We start from the raw sequence: 18,612 nt of genomic DNA, 5'->3' as shown, positions 1-18,612 counted from the left end.
TAACGAGCTGGATATGATTTATTACAACTGTTTTTCCCACAAAATGTATGTATGCTGTAGCCTATGTACTTCTGTGGATGCAAGGCCAGTCTATTTAAAGCATGAGATAGTTGTTTCATGGTGGCAGGTCTGTCGTTTCCTTCCTGCACATCAGTTAGCCTGACTACCTATCCTCATCGCTCCGGCCAAACACCACGCCCACTAGCGTTTCTTCTCCACCATGAATCTGGATTTGCTTTCCTTCCTGCACATCAGTTAGCCTGACTACCTAACCACATCGCTCCGGCCAAACACCACGCCCACTAGCGTTTCTTCTCCATTTGCTTTCCTTCCTGCACATCAGTTAGCCTGACTACCTATCCTCATCGCTCCGGCCAAACACCACGCCCACTAGCGTTTCTTCTCCATTTGCTTTCCTTCCTGCACATCAGTTAGCCTGACTACCTAACCACATCGCTCCGGCCAAACACCACGCCCACTAGCGTTTCTTCTCCACCATGAGTCTGGATTTTCTTTCCTTCCCAACGTCTTAAGAATGTGAAAACATTCTCACCATTCTGATTGGTCCCAGAAACTGATGGGTTGAGCAAGAGTTGGCTTACATGAATCATGTAATTGGCTTTGATACTCTGATTGGTTAAACTTCTAATTGCTGGTTAATTTATTTTGATGTCAGCACAAATTATTTCTAGTATGGCAACTTTTGTCATTTATACTTGAATAACTTTGAAAAACTGTATTCACATATATCTATATCCTTATTGTCCATGAATTTCTAGTGGATAGGCCATAAGGTTCAAGAGAAAATTGTCTAATGAAAAATCATCTAATCAACAATAACATTATTTTTTATTAACTCTAATTGTATATATTTGACATGTGATAAGGCCACACAGAGGGCCAAAGATAATTAGACATGTGATAATCTGAAGTGATAATCTGAACAAAAACTCACTAGATCTTATAAAATTCACCCCCAAAACTTGAAAGTTGCCAAAATTTTGGTAGTTTAAGGGTAATATACCCTCCCTTTGAAACCTTAAATTGAATAGATTAAATTAAACATTATCCAGAAGGAACATTAGTTGTGGCACGTCACACAAGATAAAGAAACAGCAACACACATGACAGATGCACATGCTTACAAGGTATATACTAGATAAACATTTAAAGCTGTACTGATGCCGTCTCTTGGTTTTAAGAGGTCAAAACCTGAGTGTTACCTAATGGCAGAACTGCATATTGATTGTTCAGTGGAAGTGTCCAATACGATTGATGTTCCCCTCTTACGTGTGTGGTCTTTGTAAATGTCTCAGAGAGATTTTTGGTTTCTCCTTACAATCTTTAAACTGACCTGCACAACTCTCACAGATTATCACAGACTTTTAAAGATAAAATAACATGAACCAGATTAGTCAGTAATGATCAGGTGTGTGTGTGGCAATGTGAGTACAGTCACTCAGTAGTCATTGAAAAGGTTCCTGAGAAAGAAAAGAGGGGGAAAGAAAATCATAATATTTCAATTGGATGAAAACACAGGTCATTGTGAGGTAATAAGATGGTCTGACAGCCATTGTGACAAACATTACAGAACAGATATTAACATGCAGCTGAGTGCATGATGCTGTCACCATGACTACTCTATGACCACCACAAAATGACATCATTTCAGAGCTTCTTCCTCAAGAGAGAGACTACAGCAGACAGTGAGAGAATGAAGGTGTAAACCTACCTCTTTACAGCCTCCTGAGCTTGATGCATCCTGAGCTTGTCAGACGAGCTGAGGGATTTTATCCAGAAACAAGAGGACATATTTGAATTATGTTTCGATTTTTGGGTAACTGTAATTTATACTAAAAGCTTTGTAACATTCTCAATATTGGTCTGTTTCACGCTTTCTATCGGGATAATCAAATGAAGTTGTAAAAATACTGACATTTGTGACGGACTGGAGCTTGGTGTGAAAAAGATCCAAATAGACAATGTAGCGGCAGGAAACATACACCACAGAAACATATTTCCAAGTTTCATTCCCAAGTTCTCTCACGTCACCCCGCTCCTCCGCTCTCTCCACTGGCTTCCAGTTGAAGCTCGCATCCGCTACAAGACCATGGTGCTTGCCTACGGAGCTGTGAGGGGAACGGCACCTCAGTACCTCCAGGCTCTGATCAGGCCCTACACCCAAACAAGGGCACTGCGTTCATCCACCTCTGGCCTGCTCGCCTCCCTACCACTGAGGAAGTACAGTTCCCGCGCAGCCCAGTCAAAACTGTTCGCTGCTCTGGCCCCCCAATGGTGGAACAAACTCCCTCACGACGCCAGGACAGCGGAGTCAATCACCACCTTCCGGAGACACCTGAAACCCCACCTCTTTCAGGAATACCTAGGATAGGATAAAGTAATCCTTCTCACCCTCCCCCCCCTTAAAAGATTTAGATGCACTATTGTAAAGTGGCTGTTCCACTGGATGTCTTAAGGTGAATGCACCAATTTGTAAGTCGCTCTGGATAAGAGCGTCTGCTAAATGACTTAAATGTAAATGTAAATGTAAGTTTCTTGCTCAATGAGAGAGATTACAGAAGACGTTAAGACTATGAAAGTATGAGAAGATAAACCTACTTCTTAGTCATCCTCCACTTGGTTGTTGAGTTGTTTGGTGAGCTGGTTGTTGAGTTGTTTGGTGAGCTAGTTGTTGAGCTAGTTGACGATTGTGACCTGAAAAAACAAAAGGTAATAAAATTATTACTTATCTTAAATAGCTGTTAAAAGTGTTAAAGAGATACTCACATGTGTGATGGACTGGAGGTTGGTGTGACACTGAAATACATCTAAATCAACACTGTACTGACAAGAACCACAGCATCTGATTCATTATTATTTTATAACAATTATTTATGATGAAGAATGATCTTTAGAATGAGCATCTTACTGTTTGGATCTTGGTGGTGTCTTTAAGGGAGTTCTGCTGATTTCAGGGTCAGGAACTGGGGGTTTTCTACATTAAGTTAGAGATCAACTAGTAAACAACTGGCAGTCAAATCACATTAAATTCAGAATAGCTGTTTTCAGTATCAAGGAAGGAAATTGTTTTTTTTATCTACCTGGAAGAGGTATCTTTTCTCCTCTTTTGCCGCCATATTACACAGAATACAGCAATGAGACACATTAAACACAACACTGCACCCATCACTCCACCAACCACTGTACCTGTGAATGAGAGAGATGACAAGAGAAGACAGAGGTCAACTTCCCAGGTACACTACACCAAAGCCTCATACATGTAAATATGGTACTGCACCACACCTGAAAGTTGAATAGGAAAAGAGCCAGTCAATAGGTTGATTATGACCTGTCATTATTAGAATAACAACCACTTACCACTGATCCTGTCATCAGAGACCTGAGATTGACCTAGCACAGAAATACACAGGAAGTACTTCATCATGAACCCAGGCAGTACTTCATCATGAACACAGGCCGTAAATCACCATGACATCATGTTCCTGATCATGTCAATATATTACACATTGATCTATAGACATTTCTCACCAGTAATTGAAGCTGGAATCACCATGGAAACATTCTTGGTGACATCACTGAAGGACATAGAAGCAACACACCTAACCTCTTTGTCAGTTAGACTGGACACTACCACTGTTACAGTAGTTGTCATAGTGACAGTCCCATTGGGATGGGTGACATCAACCATGGTGGAATGTTCTATCATGATGTCATCCCAGGTTACTATAGGAACAGGTCGTCCTGTAGCAGAACAGGACAGAGTGGTGTGACTTTTGTTGGTTTGTGTGATGAGGAGTGAGGGTCCATACAGCTCTATAGAACAACAATAAACACAGTTTACAGTGAATGTAAATACCAAAATGGTTTCATGCACATTATTTACTAAATGAATCCATTTAAATGATTTACTAAATGATCACATTTTGATAAATGGTTGCACGACATTGGAAATATGAGCTGATGAAATGGCTGCCTGAAGTTCTGAAGAAGATGTTCTGGGTCAGTCATTTACAGTACATTATGTTATCAGATTTTACCATTGACTTTGAGGCAGGTGGTTCCACTGATAGGTCCATCTGGAAAGGTGTTAAACAGACACTTGTAGCAGGACTCGTCTCCTCTTGACACTCCTCTGATGATGATAGAGCAGTTCTGCAGTCCCTCGTCTTCAAACTCCACTTTCCTCTGAAAAGGTGGGTTGACATGGGAACCGCGTTTGCTGTAGGTGGCCACATTTTCATTCACCCCAGGTGTCTCTTTTTGCCAGGTGACTTGCCGCACATCTTTGGGTTTCATGAGCTCACAGGTTAAGACTGCATCTTCTCCCAGGGTTGCTGTGACAAACTGCTGTGTTCTTACCAACTGAGAGAGCCCTGCATGAAGACAGTTACAATAGTTATTAGACACTAGTAGTACTCAGAACGGTCAGAAGGGGGACTACAGTGGTAAGGGCAGTCTTGGCGGGAGGAAGTTATGGCACCTGTTGTAAAACTATCAATTTCTATCAATTTCAGGATAGAATATACATGATATGTGCCTACGGCCACAGCATACATCACCATTAAAGTACTCTTTAAAGCGACATCAATCATTCCATACAGTAAGGGCATGGAGCTGCAGGTGAAATCATGCATTTCCTATAGTCAAATGAACTTTATTTTTTAATTTTTAATTTTATTAACAACAAATCAATACATAAAGCACATGAGGGAACACAAGCATACATAGATTACAAACAATGGACAATCGAGCTAGGGGGTACAATATCACATTACAATTACACAAGGACCTTAAGGGACATGCATATACTTACAATTCTAACAGCTTTTTTGTTAGTAGAGCATTTAACCGTCTTAAAATACAGTTAAATTTATTTTTGTAGGGTACGAAAATGTGGTTTTCTGTTTGTAAATTTACATTTGTGTATATGAAATTTGGCCAAAAGAATAATGAAATTAATTACATAAAAATGATTCCGCTTATTTCTATTGTATGTAAAGAATCCAAACAGTACATCTCTCCACAATAGTGTAAAATCTTCATAAATGTGTTCAATTATAAACCTACTGATGTCTTGCCATAGTTTTCTTACATGCATACAATGCCAAAAAAGATGCACAACTGTTTCTGGGTGGTCATTACAAAAGGAACAATTTGAGTTGATGTTTTCCTTAAACTTCTTCATATAGTGGTTGGCAGGATAATATTTATGAATCATTTTAAAGGAAACTTCCTTAATTTTGTTAACAAGTAGGTATGTTTGTGGCAACATCCAAACTTTTTCCCAACAGATATTATCAATAAATCCATTCCAATAAGGCATGACATAAGGTATAGATACAACATCCTGCTGAAACAAGGATCGTATCGCTCTGTTGTTGAATGGACCAAAAGAGAAACAAATCTTTCCTACTGATGAGTCAACAGGGTCAATAGAAGGTAGGTTCTGAGGGTCAGGTCTTGACATGTTCCTGAATAACAGAGCAACACCTGAGGGAATGGCATCTAAAACAATTGCAAAATCTTTAGGTGTTACAGGGACCTTGTAAAGTGATAAGAATTCTTTATAACGGAGTAAAAGACCCTCTGCATTTACCAGTTGGCTCACCAATAGGATATTATTTCTGAACCAATATTCTAAAAACAGAGAGGTATTTTTATACAATATATCCCGATTATTCCATATATAATATCTGTGTGGAGAAAAATTGTGTTTATAAATTAAGGACCATGACAAGAAAACCTGCTTATGAAAAGCAGAAAGTTTCACTGGAACTTTGTCAATATTATAATTGCAAAACAACATGAAGTTAAGGCCACCAAAAGTAGAGAAGACATGATGAGGAATAAAATTCCAGATAGAAGTGGGTCTTCTTAGGAATTGTTTTATCCAATTGATCTTGAAAGTATTATTTAAAGTAGTAAAATCCAGAAAATTCAGTTCACCATTCTCATAAGTGTTCATTACAAGTTTTCCTAATGTAATGGGTACGGTTTCTCCAAAGAAAGTTGAAAAGCATCTGGTCTATCTCCTTGCTTATTTTACGGTCAAGATATAAAGATAGAGCACCATATGTTAGTCTAGAGATACCTTCAGCCTTGGTTATCAGGACTCTACCTTTTAAAGATAAGTCCCTCTGTAGCCATTGATTTAGTTTCTTCTGGGTTTTTTTTTTAAATAAGAGGGTTAAAATTTAGTAAGCCTCTAGACTTCTGATCCTTTGTAATGGTTATGCCTAAATATGTAAGTTCTTCTTCTACTGGAATACCATAATATGAAGGTGTCACACAATCTTTGACAGCCATGAGTTCACATTTCTTAATGTTAAGATATAGACCAGACGCTTTGGAAAAGGATTGTATCACATTGATCGATATGGGAATTTGGTTAGCGGCTTATAATAATTTCTTTACCAGCTATGGAAATACCTTGTACAGGACTATTATTTAAAGAATTTGCAAGAAGTTGGGTGATTAATAAAAACAGGTACGGAGAGATAGGACAACCTTGCCTAATTCCTCTCTTTAACTCAAATCTAGGTGAGGTGCCATATTTCAATTTGATAGAGCTGTTACCATTTGCATAGAGAGTCTTAACAGCCTTACAGAAAAAATCCCCAAAGCCAAGTCTCTCAAGGGAGTGGAAGAGAAACTGATGCTCTACTGTGTCAAATGCTTTATAAAAATCTAAAAAATAATATGAAGCTATCCTCAGTTATTAGGTCTGAGTAGTCAAGTACGTCTAATACTAGTCTGACATTGTTAGAAATATGTCTGTTCCTCATGAAGCCAGACTGTGTTTCATCAATGATTGCATCCAGAACTTCTTTAATTATTTTTGCAAGTAGTGAGGCTAATATCTTATAGTCATTATTAAGAAGACAAATTGGATGCCAGTTATCGATGAGCAGCACTTCTTTTTTAGGCTTAGGTATCAGTGTTATTAACCCCTGACTCATTGTAGGAGGGAGAACATTGTTTTTAATACTCTCTAAAAAGACTTCAAATAGGAAGGGAGCTACTTGTTCAGAAAATAATTTGTAAAATTCTGATGTAATTCCACCAACACCTGGTGATTTATTGTTCTTTAGATGTTTGATAGACTCTATAATCTCTTCAACTTTGATGGGTTCATCACACTGTTTAGATGCTATATCACTGATAGAGTGAACATTATTCAGTGAGTTAAAAAACATATCTGTGGACTCCTGACTATAGAGCTATACAATTTTCTGTAAAAATTGCTGCAGTATTTAGCGATTAATTTTTGGTCATCTGTAATAACACCATCAATGTTTAACTTATGGATAGTGTTATTTTTAGAGTGAAATTTCTCAAGTCTAAAGAAATAGGATGAATTCTGTTCTCCTTCCTCAATCCATTTTTTCCTAGATCTAATAAAGGCTCCTTCTGCTTTTAATTTATATATATTATCCAGTTTATTTTGTAACTCAATTAGTTCCATCTTCTCCTCCCCCAAGAGGTCGGCTGGGGACCTCTGAGAAAGGGAAGTTATCTTAATGATCACCTTTTCCTCCTCAGCTCTTCTGGTCTTAGCAAGATTACTACCATATTTTCTAAGATATTTGGACACCTCAAATTTAAAGAGCTCCCAGTTCTTGCAATAAGATTTTTCTTCACAAGCCCTTTCCCAAAAGTGTGAGAGCAGATCTTTAACCTCAAATGTAACTATATCATTATTTAATAATGAGCTATTTATCTTCCAGTAGGATGCTCTACCAAGGTTCGTATCAGGGGTAAATATTTTGATATCAATGTAAATAGCCTTATGGTCTGTGAGGGGAGTAGTACAAATATTTGTAGTAACACACTCACTATCAATACATTTGGATATAAGCCAAAAATATATTCTGGATTGTCTGGAGCCTGTTTTGTTACTCCAAGTGAATGATCTTTCGGCCAGAAACCTCTCTCTCCATATATCAGTAAGATCAAACTTTTCCATAAAAAGTATTAAACCCAAATTCTGATTGGTTGGCCTACCTGGGGGCCATCTATCAGTTGAGTTATCTATTGTAATGTTAAAGTCCCCTCCTATCAATAATAACGAATTGGGAAATTTAGATAACCAATGAAGTATATGTTTCTCTATAGATTCAAGCAACTCATCATTCTCATGTTTGGTGTTGTACCCGTATAAGTTTACAGTAATGAGTGTAATGTCATTGTAACTGATCACAAGACAAATAAAGTGACCAAAGGGGTCACATTCCGAGTGTAGAATATTACCACCAAAGGTATTTTTCATTGTAGTGACACCAGCAGAGCGTTCAGATCCATGGGAAAGCCAAATATTGTTGCCCCACTGTGACCTCCAGAAGTTGGCATCAGCAGAAATTGAGTGAGACTCTTGAAAAAAGCAAAAATCTGTTCGAAATTGTTTAGCAAATAAAAATAAGGCCTTGCGCTTCACACTGTTTCGTAACCCCCTAGCATTAAGAGATAATATAGACAAAGACAAAACAACAAAGATTATATAAAAGTATAAACTGTAGTAGGATGAGTCAAAGACGTAGGAGCAGTGAACGTAAACCATAAGGAACCGAGATCTGCACCATTTAAGTCAATTTAAAGTGAAAATAGCTTATTCCATAACCTTTGAAATTCAACTCAACTGGAAATTATGTTCAAGACCAAACCAAGGGTTCTTGTAGTAAGAGAGACTAAAAACCCTCTTTAGTGTAATCAGGAACTATTCTGAGAAATAAAACAAATAATAATTTAAATAAAAGGGTACCTACTATTTTAAGTACATATGAAATCTGATCATAAAATAATTGAATAACAAAATGTTTTACATATAAACGTTCCTAAGACCTTTTTTGGAAATAAGTATTAATAACTAAATAGAACAATAACCGTGTAAAGTCAGAGCAGACCTGTATGCCCTTTAAAACAGTATCTTAGTTACTGTATATATAAAACATAAATTCAGCTTTCAATCTTCTTCGTAAGTTTATAAACAAAATAGGACTTCTGGTCATACAAGAACAAACTAATGAATTGAAATACCTGAGTATTCCTTTAAAATAGTCACCTGATGCTTGTTAGGTAAACCACATAAGGAAAATGAGAATACCATGGTTGAAACCATCAACCTGTTCCTTCTTGTGAGATTTTAGGGAGGAATATGGATTTCTGAACCGTTGATGAAACCTCGTCCTCCGACGAAGTAAGCAGCCTTCCCCTCACTTCGTGCTATCTTGATCGTTGGCCACAACTTGTTCCTTCTTTCTATGTCTTCCGGGCTGAGATGCTCGGCGAAACGCATACCGTGGCTCTGAAGGAAGGCGTTCTTCCTAGCAGCTTTCCAGACAGCATCCCTGTAGAATCTGGTAGTGAATAGGATGATGATACCCCTGGGTCTTGAATAGCTTTGCTGTTGCTTCTTGCCGAGGCGATGTACAACGTCGATGGTATCACCAACTTTGTTCTTCTCTGCAGGCAAAACTTCTTGGCAGATACGGATAGCCTCTCCTCGTACATCTTCATTCTCCACCTCTGGCAAGCCGTAGAGTCTCAGGTTCCATTTTCTTGTGTATTGTTCCAGATCAGTGAGACGTCTATGGTAGACATTGTTATTCTTTTCCACCCTTTCCACGTTTTTTTCAACTTTTGTCACTCTCGTTTTCACATCATTAATTTCACCACATGCAAACCCCACAGTCTTTTTCAAGCCTTCGATAACCATGGTGTTCGCGGCTACCATTTTCTCAATGGCGTCACACCTGGAGTTGATGAGTAAGGAGAGGGTAGCCACGATGTCAGAGTTCATGTTGGGTTTTTTGGAGGGTGGAGGTTTGCACGGAGTAACCGGTAAAGAGGGGAATTCGTCATCTTCAGCATTCGAAAGCATGATATTATCCATAGGCCAAATGTAGTTATGGCAGTTGTCTATAAGCACGTTTCTCTCTTGTTGATTAGCAATAGAACGGCTAACTTTTTCCTTTCTTTTTTTGTCACGACTTTGCATGGACATGCTGAAATAAATTATCCAATTATCATTCCAGTCACAGGAAAGGTCTTATATCTTGAACAAATAAAAATAATAATGACTAAACTTTTTTTTTTAAAACAATTTTCACAATCTTTCTGAAGTTTGGTACGGAGCTCGGTAAAAAAGCATCTGTTCAAGCAGCCATCTTGGCCAATCCTCTAGTCAAATGAACTGGTTTGTCAACAGTTAACACACAATACGTATGTGTAACCGGTGTGAAATGGCTAGCTAGTTACAGGGGTGCGCACTAATAAAAAAAAATATGCCCAGAATTGTTTACAAACACCTTTTTGTATAGCTTTTGTTTATTAACCTTTATTTAACTAGGCAAGTCATTTAAGAACAAATTCGTAATTACAGTGACGGACTACCCCAGCCAAACCCGGACGACGGTGGGCCAATTGTGCTATGCCCTATGGGACACCCAATCACGGCTGGATGTGACGCAGCCTGGATTCAAACCATGTCCTACAGTGACGCTTCTTGTACTGAGGTGCAGAATCTTAGATCACTGCGACACTCAAGAACCCAATGATTTTCAAGTATGTCACACTCTTGTATATATTGAATTAGTCAACTTTACAGATCAAATATGATCAAACACTGTATAGCCTCAACATTTATTTTGATATCATGGATGGTCAATCCTTGCATCCATTAGTTACATTAGTCTCATAGTCTAGTAGCACGACCTAGTGGCTTAAAGCCTCATGAATCTTGTCCTAGTTCTGTGAAACCAAAACGCGTTGTGCTGTGCCAGGCCTTTGTCGTACTACTTTTTGCTAATAAATACGAATTATTTAACAATTCAGAGTTGGAGGCTATTTACCCATGCAACAAGAAGATTGAGCTACAGCTTCAATATGACATGTATTTCGTGTTGTGAAATTAACAGGCTTGTCAATAGTTGTGAAAGCACACAATTAGATCACGACATGGGCACTAACAATATCGCGCCACTTTCAAAGTGGTAGTCAAATGCGGTATTATCATGCATAAAACTGATATAACTCACCATTAGGGAGGAATATGAGCAGAATAAACAGAGACTTGAAGAGTGCAGGAGACATGGTGAAAATGTAATTTACTACAGTAATGAAACAAGAGAAAAAGAGCGGGAAATTCCTTATTCCCTTACACCTGCTCCATAGCCTGGGTAACCGTCTGTTTATGCTCTCTTGCCAACGCCTCATTGAATTGCCATAGCAACAATGTTTAGCTTGTCAATGACAATAGAGTAGGCAAAAGCACAAACAGATCTGGGACCAGGCTACCTCCTGCATAAAAGTGAAAGTAAACTTGCTCTCTGTATTCTGTCTACAGTCACAGTTAAACTCAATCAATTTAGTATTGTGTATATCTGCTGGGGAAATTTGCTAAGGCTTTTTCTTCAGAAGCGTGAACATAATAAAATTGTTAAATTAACTGTGGAATCTAACACAACAAGCATCTGGAAATTCTGTATTTACATAATAAAATAAATTACGATATGAACTCAAACTCGACACACTTCAATCTAATGAAAATAGGATATCAAACAATCGTCCTCAACATGACATGAAAGCGGTACCGATGCACCAAGTCTGGACCCTGAACAGCTTCTACCCCCAAACCATAAGACTGCTAAATAGTTAGTTATATAGTTAACCAAATAGCTACCCGGACTATCTGCGATGACTATTTTTACACTAACTATTTTGACTCGTCACGTTTTGCTGCTGTTACTGTTTATTATCTATCCTGTTGCAGTCACTTTATTCCTAGATTAAATGTAAATATCTACCTCAATTACCGTGTACCCCTGCACATCGACTCGCTGCCCCGTGTATATAGCCATATTATCCTTAGTCAATGTGTATTTATTGTTATTTTTATTATTACGTGTTATTACATTTCTATTATTTCTCTATTTTCTTTCTCTCTACATTGTTGTGAAGGGCCCCTAAGTAAGCATTTCACTGTTAGTCTACATATGTTGTTTACGAAGTATGTGACATTTGATTTGATTTTGAAGTTACATTTACATTTACATTTAAGTCATTTAGCAGACGCTCTTATCCAGAGCGACTTACAAATTGGTGCATTCACCTTATGACCTCCAGTGGAACAGTAGTGCATCTAAATCTTTTCAGGGGGAGGGGGGGTGAGAGGGATTACTTTATCCTATCCTAGGTATTCCTTAAAGAGGTGGGGTTTCAGGTGTCTCCGGAAGGTGGTGATTGACTCCGCTGTCCTGGCGTCGTGAGGGAGTTTGTTCCACCATTGGGGGGCCAGAGCAGCGAACAGTTTTGACTGGGCTGAGCGGGAACTGTACTTCCTCAGTGGTAGGGAGGCGAGCAGGCCAGAGGTGGATGAACGCAGTGCCCTTGTTTGGGTGTAGGGCCTGATCAGAGCCTGGAGGTACTGAGGTGCCGTTCCCCTCACAGCTCCGTAGGCAAGCACCATGGTCTTGTAGCGGATGCGAGCTTCAACTGGAAGCCAGTGGAGGGAGCGGAGGAGCGGGGTGACGTGAGAGAACTTGGGAAGGTTGAACACCAGACGGGCTGCGGCGTTCTGGATGAGTTGTAGGGGTTTAAGTTGTATGCATTCCACTGACAGAGGAATCATAGATGAGATCAGACTGCAATGTAACTCAATAATACATGATGTAGGACAAGTTTGTTAAAATGCATTGGAGAGATGGAGCACATGAGAACATACACCATATCTGAAGACAGTGGGCCTGGCTTCAGCTTTTGTATCTGTGGTGTAGGGTAAATCAACAATGTTGTCATGGCAACATGTTCAGATAACGATATTGTTTCTCAAGGGCTCTGGGACGTTCCGAACTTTGGCCGATCCTAGGCACTAATGACGCCAAAAGCATTACTTTACTTATGTAATAATTACTAGTACTTAATTGATACCCAATATTTACTCAACCAAACACACACCATAAGTCTTCTTTTTTTTTACTAAAACAAGAACTCTTACACCTTACATCAATAAAAGTTCAACACGTGCTATCATTTTGAAATGGAATGAGGTTAAATAAATGAAGGATAAAATATTGCAGACAAAGAAAATAAGACGACTAATGTTATATTTTGTGAGAGAAGTGAACATTATCTACGCTCCTCTTCTCTTTGGTCTTTCAATAAGTAAACAAACAGCAGGTGGTGCTGCTGTCTTGATATAACCACAATCTGGAGTTTGTGTTTCAGCCCAATGATAGCTACATTAGCTGAGGGATGGGGATGGAGAAAGGTAACATTACAAGCATGGATACTGCAATAATACCATAAAATGAAGAATATATGTGTGGTTATGATGTGGTAAGACAGTTGGGTAACATAGTAATGACAGCTATTAGGACATACACTGCATGACCAAAAGTATGTGGACACCTGCTCATCGAGCATCTCATTCCAAAATCATGGGCATTAATATTGAGTTGGTCCCCCCTTTGCTGCTATAACAGCCTCCACTCTTCTGGGAAGGCTTTCCACTAGATGTTGGAACATTGCTGCTGGGACTTGCTTCCATTCAGCCACAAGAGCATTAGTGAGGTCGGGCACTGATGTTGGGCGATTAGGCCTGGCTCGCAGTTGGCATTCCGATTCATCCTAAAGGTGTTCAAGGGGGTTGAGGTCAGGGCTCTGTGCAGGCCAGTCAAGTTCTTCCACACCGATCTCGACAAATCATTTCTATGTGGAGCTCGCTTTGTGCACGGGGGGATTGTCATGCTGACACAGGAAAGGGCCTTCCCCAAACTATTGCCACAAAGTACAGAATCATCTAGAATGTCATTGTATGCTGTATCATTAAGCTTTCCCTTCACTGGAACTAAGGAGCCTAGCCTGAACCATGAAAAACAGCCCCAAACCATTATTCCTCTTCCACCAAACTTTACAGTTGGCACTATGCATTGGGTCAGGTAGTGTTCTCCTGGCATCCGCCAAACCCAGATTTGTCGGTCGACCTGCCAGATGATGAAGCGTGATTCAGAAAAGGCATTTTCCCTTCTCCAGAGTCCAATGGCGGCGAACTTTACACCACTCCAGCTGACGCTTGGCATTGTGCACGATGATCTTAGACTTGTGTGCGGCTGCTCGGCCATGGAAACCCATTTCATGAAGCTCCCAACGAAATGTTATTGTGCTGATGTTGCTTCTGTAACGGATGTGAAATGGCTAGCTAGTTAGCGGTGTTCGCGCTAAATAGCGTTTCAATCGGTGACGTCACTTGCTCTGAGACCTTGAAGTAGTAGTTCCCCTTGCTCTGCAAGGGCCGCGGCTTTTGTGGAGCGATGGCTAACGATGCTTCGTGGGTGACTATTGTTAATGTGTGCAGAGGGTCCCTGGTTCGCGCCCGGGTTACATTGATGCTGTTGACCCGGATCACTGGTTGCTGCGGAAAAGGGGGGTGAGTGTAACGGATGTGAAATGGCTAGCTTAGTTAGCGGTGTTCGCGCTAAATAGCTGGCTTGAAGCTCATCATCGGGTTACATGAGCCTGCAGCTGAAGTGAGCTTCCAGGGTTGCTATGACAACCTGCTGTGTCCTCACCAGTTTCAGGCTGTTTAGTACACACATCTAATACAGCACTACACTTTAGCAACCTGCAGTGCACACTGTGAAGGAACTAACCAACTGCATAAATACAGTGCCTTTGGAAAGTATTCAGACCCCTTGACTTTCCACATTTTGTTACCTTACAGCCTTATTCTAAAATGGACTAAATGGAGAGAAAAAAATCCTCAGCAATCTACACACAATTCCCCATAATGATAAAGTGAAACAAGTTTTGGGGATTTTTTGGGAAAAAACTGAAATACCTTATTTACATAAGTATTCAGACCCTTTGCTATGAGACTCGAAATTGAGCTCAGGTGCATCCTGTTTCCATTGATCATCCTTGAGATGTTTCTACAACTTGATTGGAGTCCACCTGTGGTAAACTCAATTGATTTGACATGATTTGGAAAGGCACACACCTGTCTATATAAGGTCCCACAGTTGACAGTGAATGTCAAAGCAAAAACCAAGCCTTGCGGTCGAAGGACTCTGAGAGCTCTGAGACAGGATTGTGCCGAGGCACAGATCTGGGGAAGGGTACCAAAACATTTCTGCAGCATTGAAGCTCCCCAAGAACACAGTGGCCTCCAACATTTTTAAATGGAAGAAGTTTGGAACAACAAAGACTCTTCCAAGAGCTGGCCGCCCGGCCAAACTGAGCAATCGAGGAAGAAGGGCCTTGGTCAGGGAGGCGACCAAGAACCCAATGGTCACTCTGACAGAGCTCTAGAGTTCCTCTGTGGAGATGGGAGAACCTTGCAGAAGGACAACCATCTCTGCAGCACTCCACCAATCAGGCAGTTATGGTAGTGGCCAGACGGAAGCCCATCCTCAGTAAAAGGCACATGACAGCCCGCTTGGAGTTTGGCAAAAGGCACCTAAAGACTTTCAGACCATGAGAAACAAGATTCTTTGGCCTGAATGTCAAGAGTCCCGTCTGGAGGAAACCTGGCACACTCCCTATGGTGGAGCATGGTGGTGGCAACATCATAATGTGGGGATGTTTTTCAGCGGCAGGGACTGGGAAACTAGTCATGATCGTGAAAAATATGAACAGAGCAAAGTACAGAGAGATCCTTGATGAAAACCTGCTCCAGAGCACTCAGGACTTCAGACTGTGGCGACGGTTCACCTTCCAACAAACAGGACAATGACCCTAAGCACACCGCCAAGACACGGCAGGAGTGGCTACGGGACAAGTCTCTGAATGTCCTTGAGAGGCCCTGCTAGTCCGGACTTGAACCCGATCGAACATCTCTGGAGAGACCTGCAATATGCAACATTTTGGACGACCCGACCAAATTCACATAGAAATGATAGATCTGTCATCCTCATTGAAAGCAAGTCTAAGAAGCGGTAGATCTGTTCTATGTGTGTTATTTCTATGCTTCACATGTTTTGTAGCTCAAAATAAAAAGGTTTTTGGTTATGGAAAATAAATATTCATGCTGTTTAGATGGTAGAATGATTCCTTACACTAAGCATTGCTGGTTTTGTCACAAGAACTAGAATTTTAGAAACCAGGAAATGGCGGAGGGATTTCTGCGAGAACCACACTGTAAAAACAAAATTTCAAGGTGGCCCAACTCAAGATCTTTTAGTAACTAGTCCCACAGCCTTTTTCAGTCAGCGTTGCATAAGCTTCACATTTTAAGATAAACGTTTCTAAATCAATTAGACAAGTTGGCAAAAACTTTGTTCCAACTTCACTAGACAAGTTGGGTTGAAGTTCAATCATCTTTAAATCATGTGTTTGATAGATGTTGGTATGGAAATTATTTTGCAGGTTGTTATATTTGTATTAAGTTTGAGACACATATGTTAATGTTGTACTTAGAGTCCCCCTTGACTCCTTTCTAGTTTCAGTTATTATCCAATTAACTGACTGGACAGTGTTTTTTTTCTGTCCTGACATCAAGTCCACTTGATTTATAGCCAGCAGCATACCACCCTGCATACCACTGCTGCCTTGCTTCTGAAGCTAAGCAGGGTTGGTCCTGGTCAGTTCCTGGATGGGAGACCAGATGCTGCTGGAAGTGGTGTTGGAGGGCCAGTAGGAGGCACTCTTTCCTCTGGTCTAAAAAAACAATATCCCAATGCCCCAGGGCAGTGTTTGGGGACACTGCCCTGTGTAGGGTGCCGTCTTTCGGATGGGACGTTAAAACGGGTGTCCTGACTCTCTGAGGTCATTAAAGATCCCATGGCACTTATCGTAAGAGTAGGGGTGTTAACCCCGGTGTCCTGGCTAAATTCCCAATCTGGCCCTCAAACCATCATGGTCACCTAATAGTCCCCAGTTTACAATTGGCTCATTAATCCCCCTCCTCTCCCCTGTAACTATTCCCCAGGTCGTTGCTGCAAATGAGAACGTGTTCTCAGTCAACTTACCTGGTAAAATAACGGATAAATAAAATAAAAAAATAAAAATAAATGATTGCTATAGCTGATGTAATGCATCATATGTCATCTTACTGAAATATATATTTTAAATGTAAACTGGTCCCTGACAAATACAACATTTATTCAGGGTCAAATTAGGATCATATAATGTTGAGCGGACCGGAAGATGTCTGTGTAAAACAAGCCAATTAAGATCTTTCAGTCTGTTGTCTAAACCTTTTAATTGTGTCCCTAGCCAGGCGGCTGACAAGACATAGGCCAATAACAATCTGTCGTTTTTTAAATCTTTCTGTAGAGCCATGTATGATAAAGCCATTGTGAGGCGGCATTCATAAAGTTGCCTCCTGACTTACTAGAGGCCAAACTTCAAAGCTGTCCATGGCACTGGACTGCAATAAGAGCTCGGCCTACAGTGCGACCTACAGTACTGAGAAGTCCTGGCATTTGTTCCTGACTGCCTCCATTTTTCCTCCACATAAAAAACTGTACAAACATGCCACTTTTGAGGCTTACTTTTACAATTAGGCTTACTCAGTCACTACAACAAACTTCATATCATGGACATAAAATGCCTTTAGGCCTAATGAAGATACCGTATCTATAAGTTACAAGGTTGGTGTCTTGTGAATCAACCTGTATGCACATTATTCTCCCAGGTAAAGCAATATTTTCCGCCAAAACCGGAAGTATCATTCAAAAGCATTATAAAGCATATAAATGTCTGGATTTGAATAGAGCTTTGATCAGCATGAACATTCAAACCTGATGCTACCTGAGCGTGATGAGACATATATTAAATACATTTAATGAGCCCTACATTAACCACGTTTAATGAGCCCTACATTAACCACATTTAATGAGCCCTACATTAACCACATTTAATGTGCTCTACATTAACCACATTTAATGAAGCCCTACATTAACCACATTTAATGAAGCCCTACATTAACCACATTTAATGAGCCCTACATTAACCACATTTAATGAAGCCCTACATTAACCACATTTAATGAGCTCTACATTAACCACATTTAATGAGCCCTACATTAACCACATTTAATGAAGCCCTACATTAACCACATTTAATGAGCCCTACATTAACCACATTTAATGAGCCCTACATTAACAACATTTAATGAGCCCTACATTAACCACATTTAATGAAGCCCTACATTAACCACATTTAATGAGCCCTACAGTAAAGACATTTAATGTGCCCTACATTAACCACATTTTATGAGCCTTACATTAAAGACATTTAATGTGTGTGTCAAACCGAGTGAGAGAAGAACGTGAACAAATATTTTACATGTCACATAGCTAGAGATTTGGGGTTTGTATTTTTGAATTACATTAACCACATTAACCACATTTAATGAGCCTTACATTAACAACATTTAATGAGCCCTACATTAACCACATTTAATGAGCCCTAGCCCCAAAAAATCCCAAGTGAATGTGCTGTTATCCAATAGGTCCACCAGGTCCTCAATGTAGTGTAGGGGGTGTGGTTAGAGTAGTACAGGAGGTGTGGTATGCTGAAGCAGTGAAGAAAGTAGAGGAGGATGGGTCAAGGGGGAGGGATCCTGAGAGGATCTGTGTGAGATCTGTGCCAGCA

General features: G+C 40.0%; 1 protein-coding gene across 3 annotated transcripts in view; it reads right to left on the bottom strand.

Annotated features, from left to right (window-relative positions):
• LOC135573590 (OX-2 membrane glycoprotein-like) overlaps positions 1-18,612 on the bottom strand; it is a 48,522-nt gene continuing 29,910 nt past the window's right edge. The window contains exons 1-10 of one of the 3 annotated variants that reach the window (XM_065022853.1): positions 11,055-11,176; positions 4,059-4,394; positions 3,550-3,834; positions 3,379-3,411; positions 3,102-3,207; positions 2,930-2,995; positions 2,620-2,715; positions 1,937-1,954; positions 1,733-1,780; positions 1-1,481 (exon numbers count right to left, since the gene is read on the bottom strand). In XM_065022853.1, coding sequence (XP_064878925.1) covers positions 1,460-1,481; positions 1,733-1,780; positions 1,937-1,954; positions 2,620-2,715; positions 2,930-2,995; positions 3,102-3,207; positions 3,379-3,411; positions 3,550-3,834; positions 4,059-4,394; positions 11,055-11,109 — 1,065 coding nt within the window. In that variant the 5' untranslated portion in view covers positions 11,110-11,176 and the 3' untranslated portion in view covers positions 1-1,459. Of the gene's footprint in view, positions 1,482-1,732; positions 1,781-1,936; positions 1,955-2,619; positions 2,716-2,929; positions 2,996-3,101; positions 3,208-3,378; positions 3,412-3,549; positions 3,835-4,058; positions 4,395-11,054; positions 11,177-18,612 lie in introns of those variants that run through there. The other 2 variants (XM_065022858.1, XM_065022855.1) reach the window with 2 other exon arrangements.

Source organism: Oncorhynchus nerka, linkage group LG2 (genome assembly GCF_034236695.1).
Source record: "Oncorhynchus nerka isolate Pitt River linkage group LG2, Oner_Uvic_2.0, whole genome shotgun sequence".
In the NCBI taxonomy this organism is placed as follows: domain Eukaryota; kingdom Metazoa; phylum Chordata; class Actinopteri; order Salmoniformes; family Salmonidae; genus Oncorhynchus; species Oncorhynchus nerka.
Note: the sequence above shows the minus strand (reverse complement) of the source record. Positions and strands in the feature narration are given on the sequence as shown.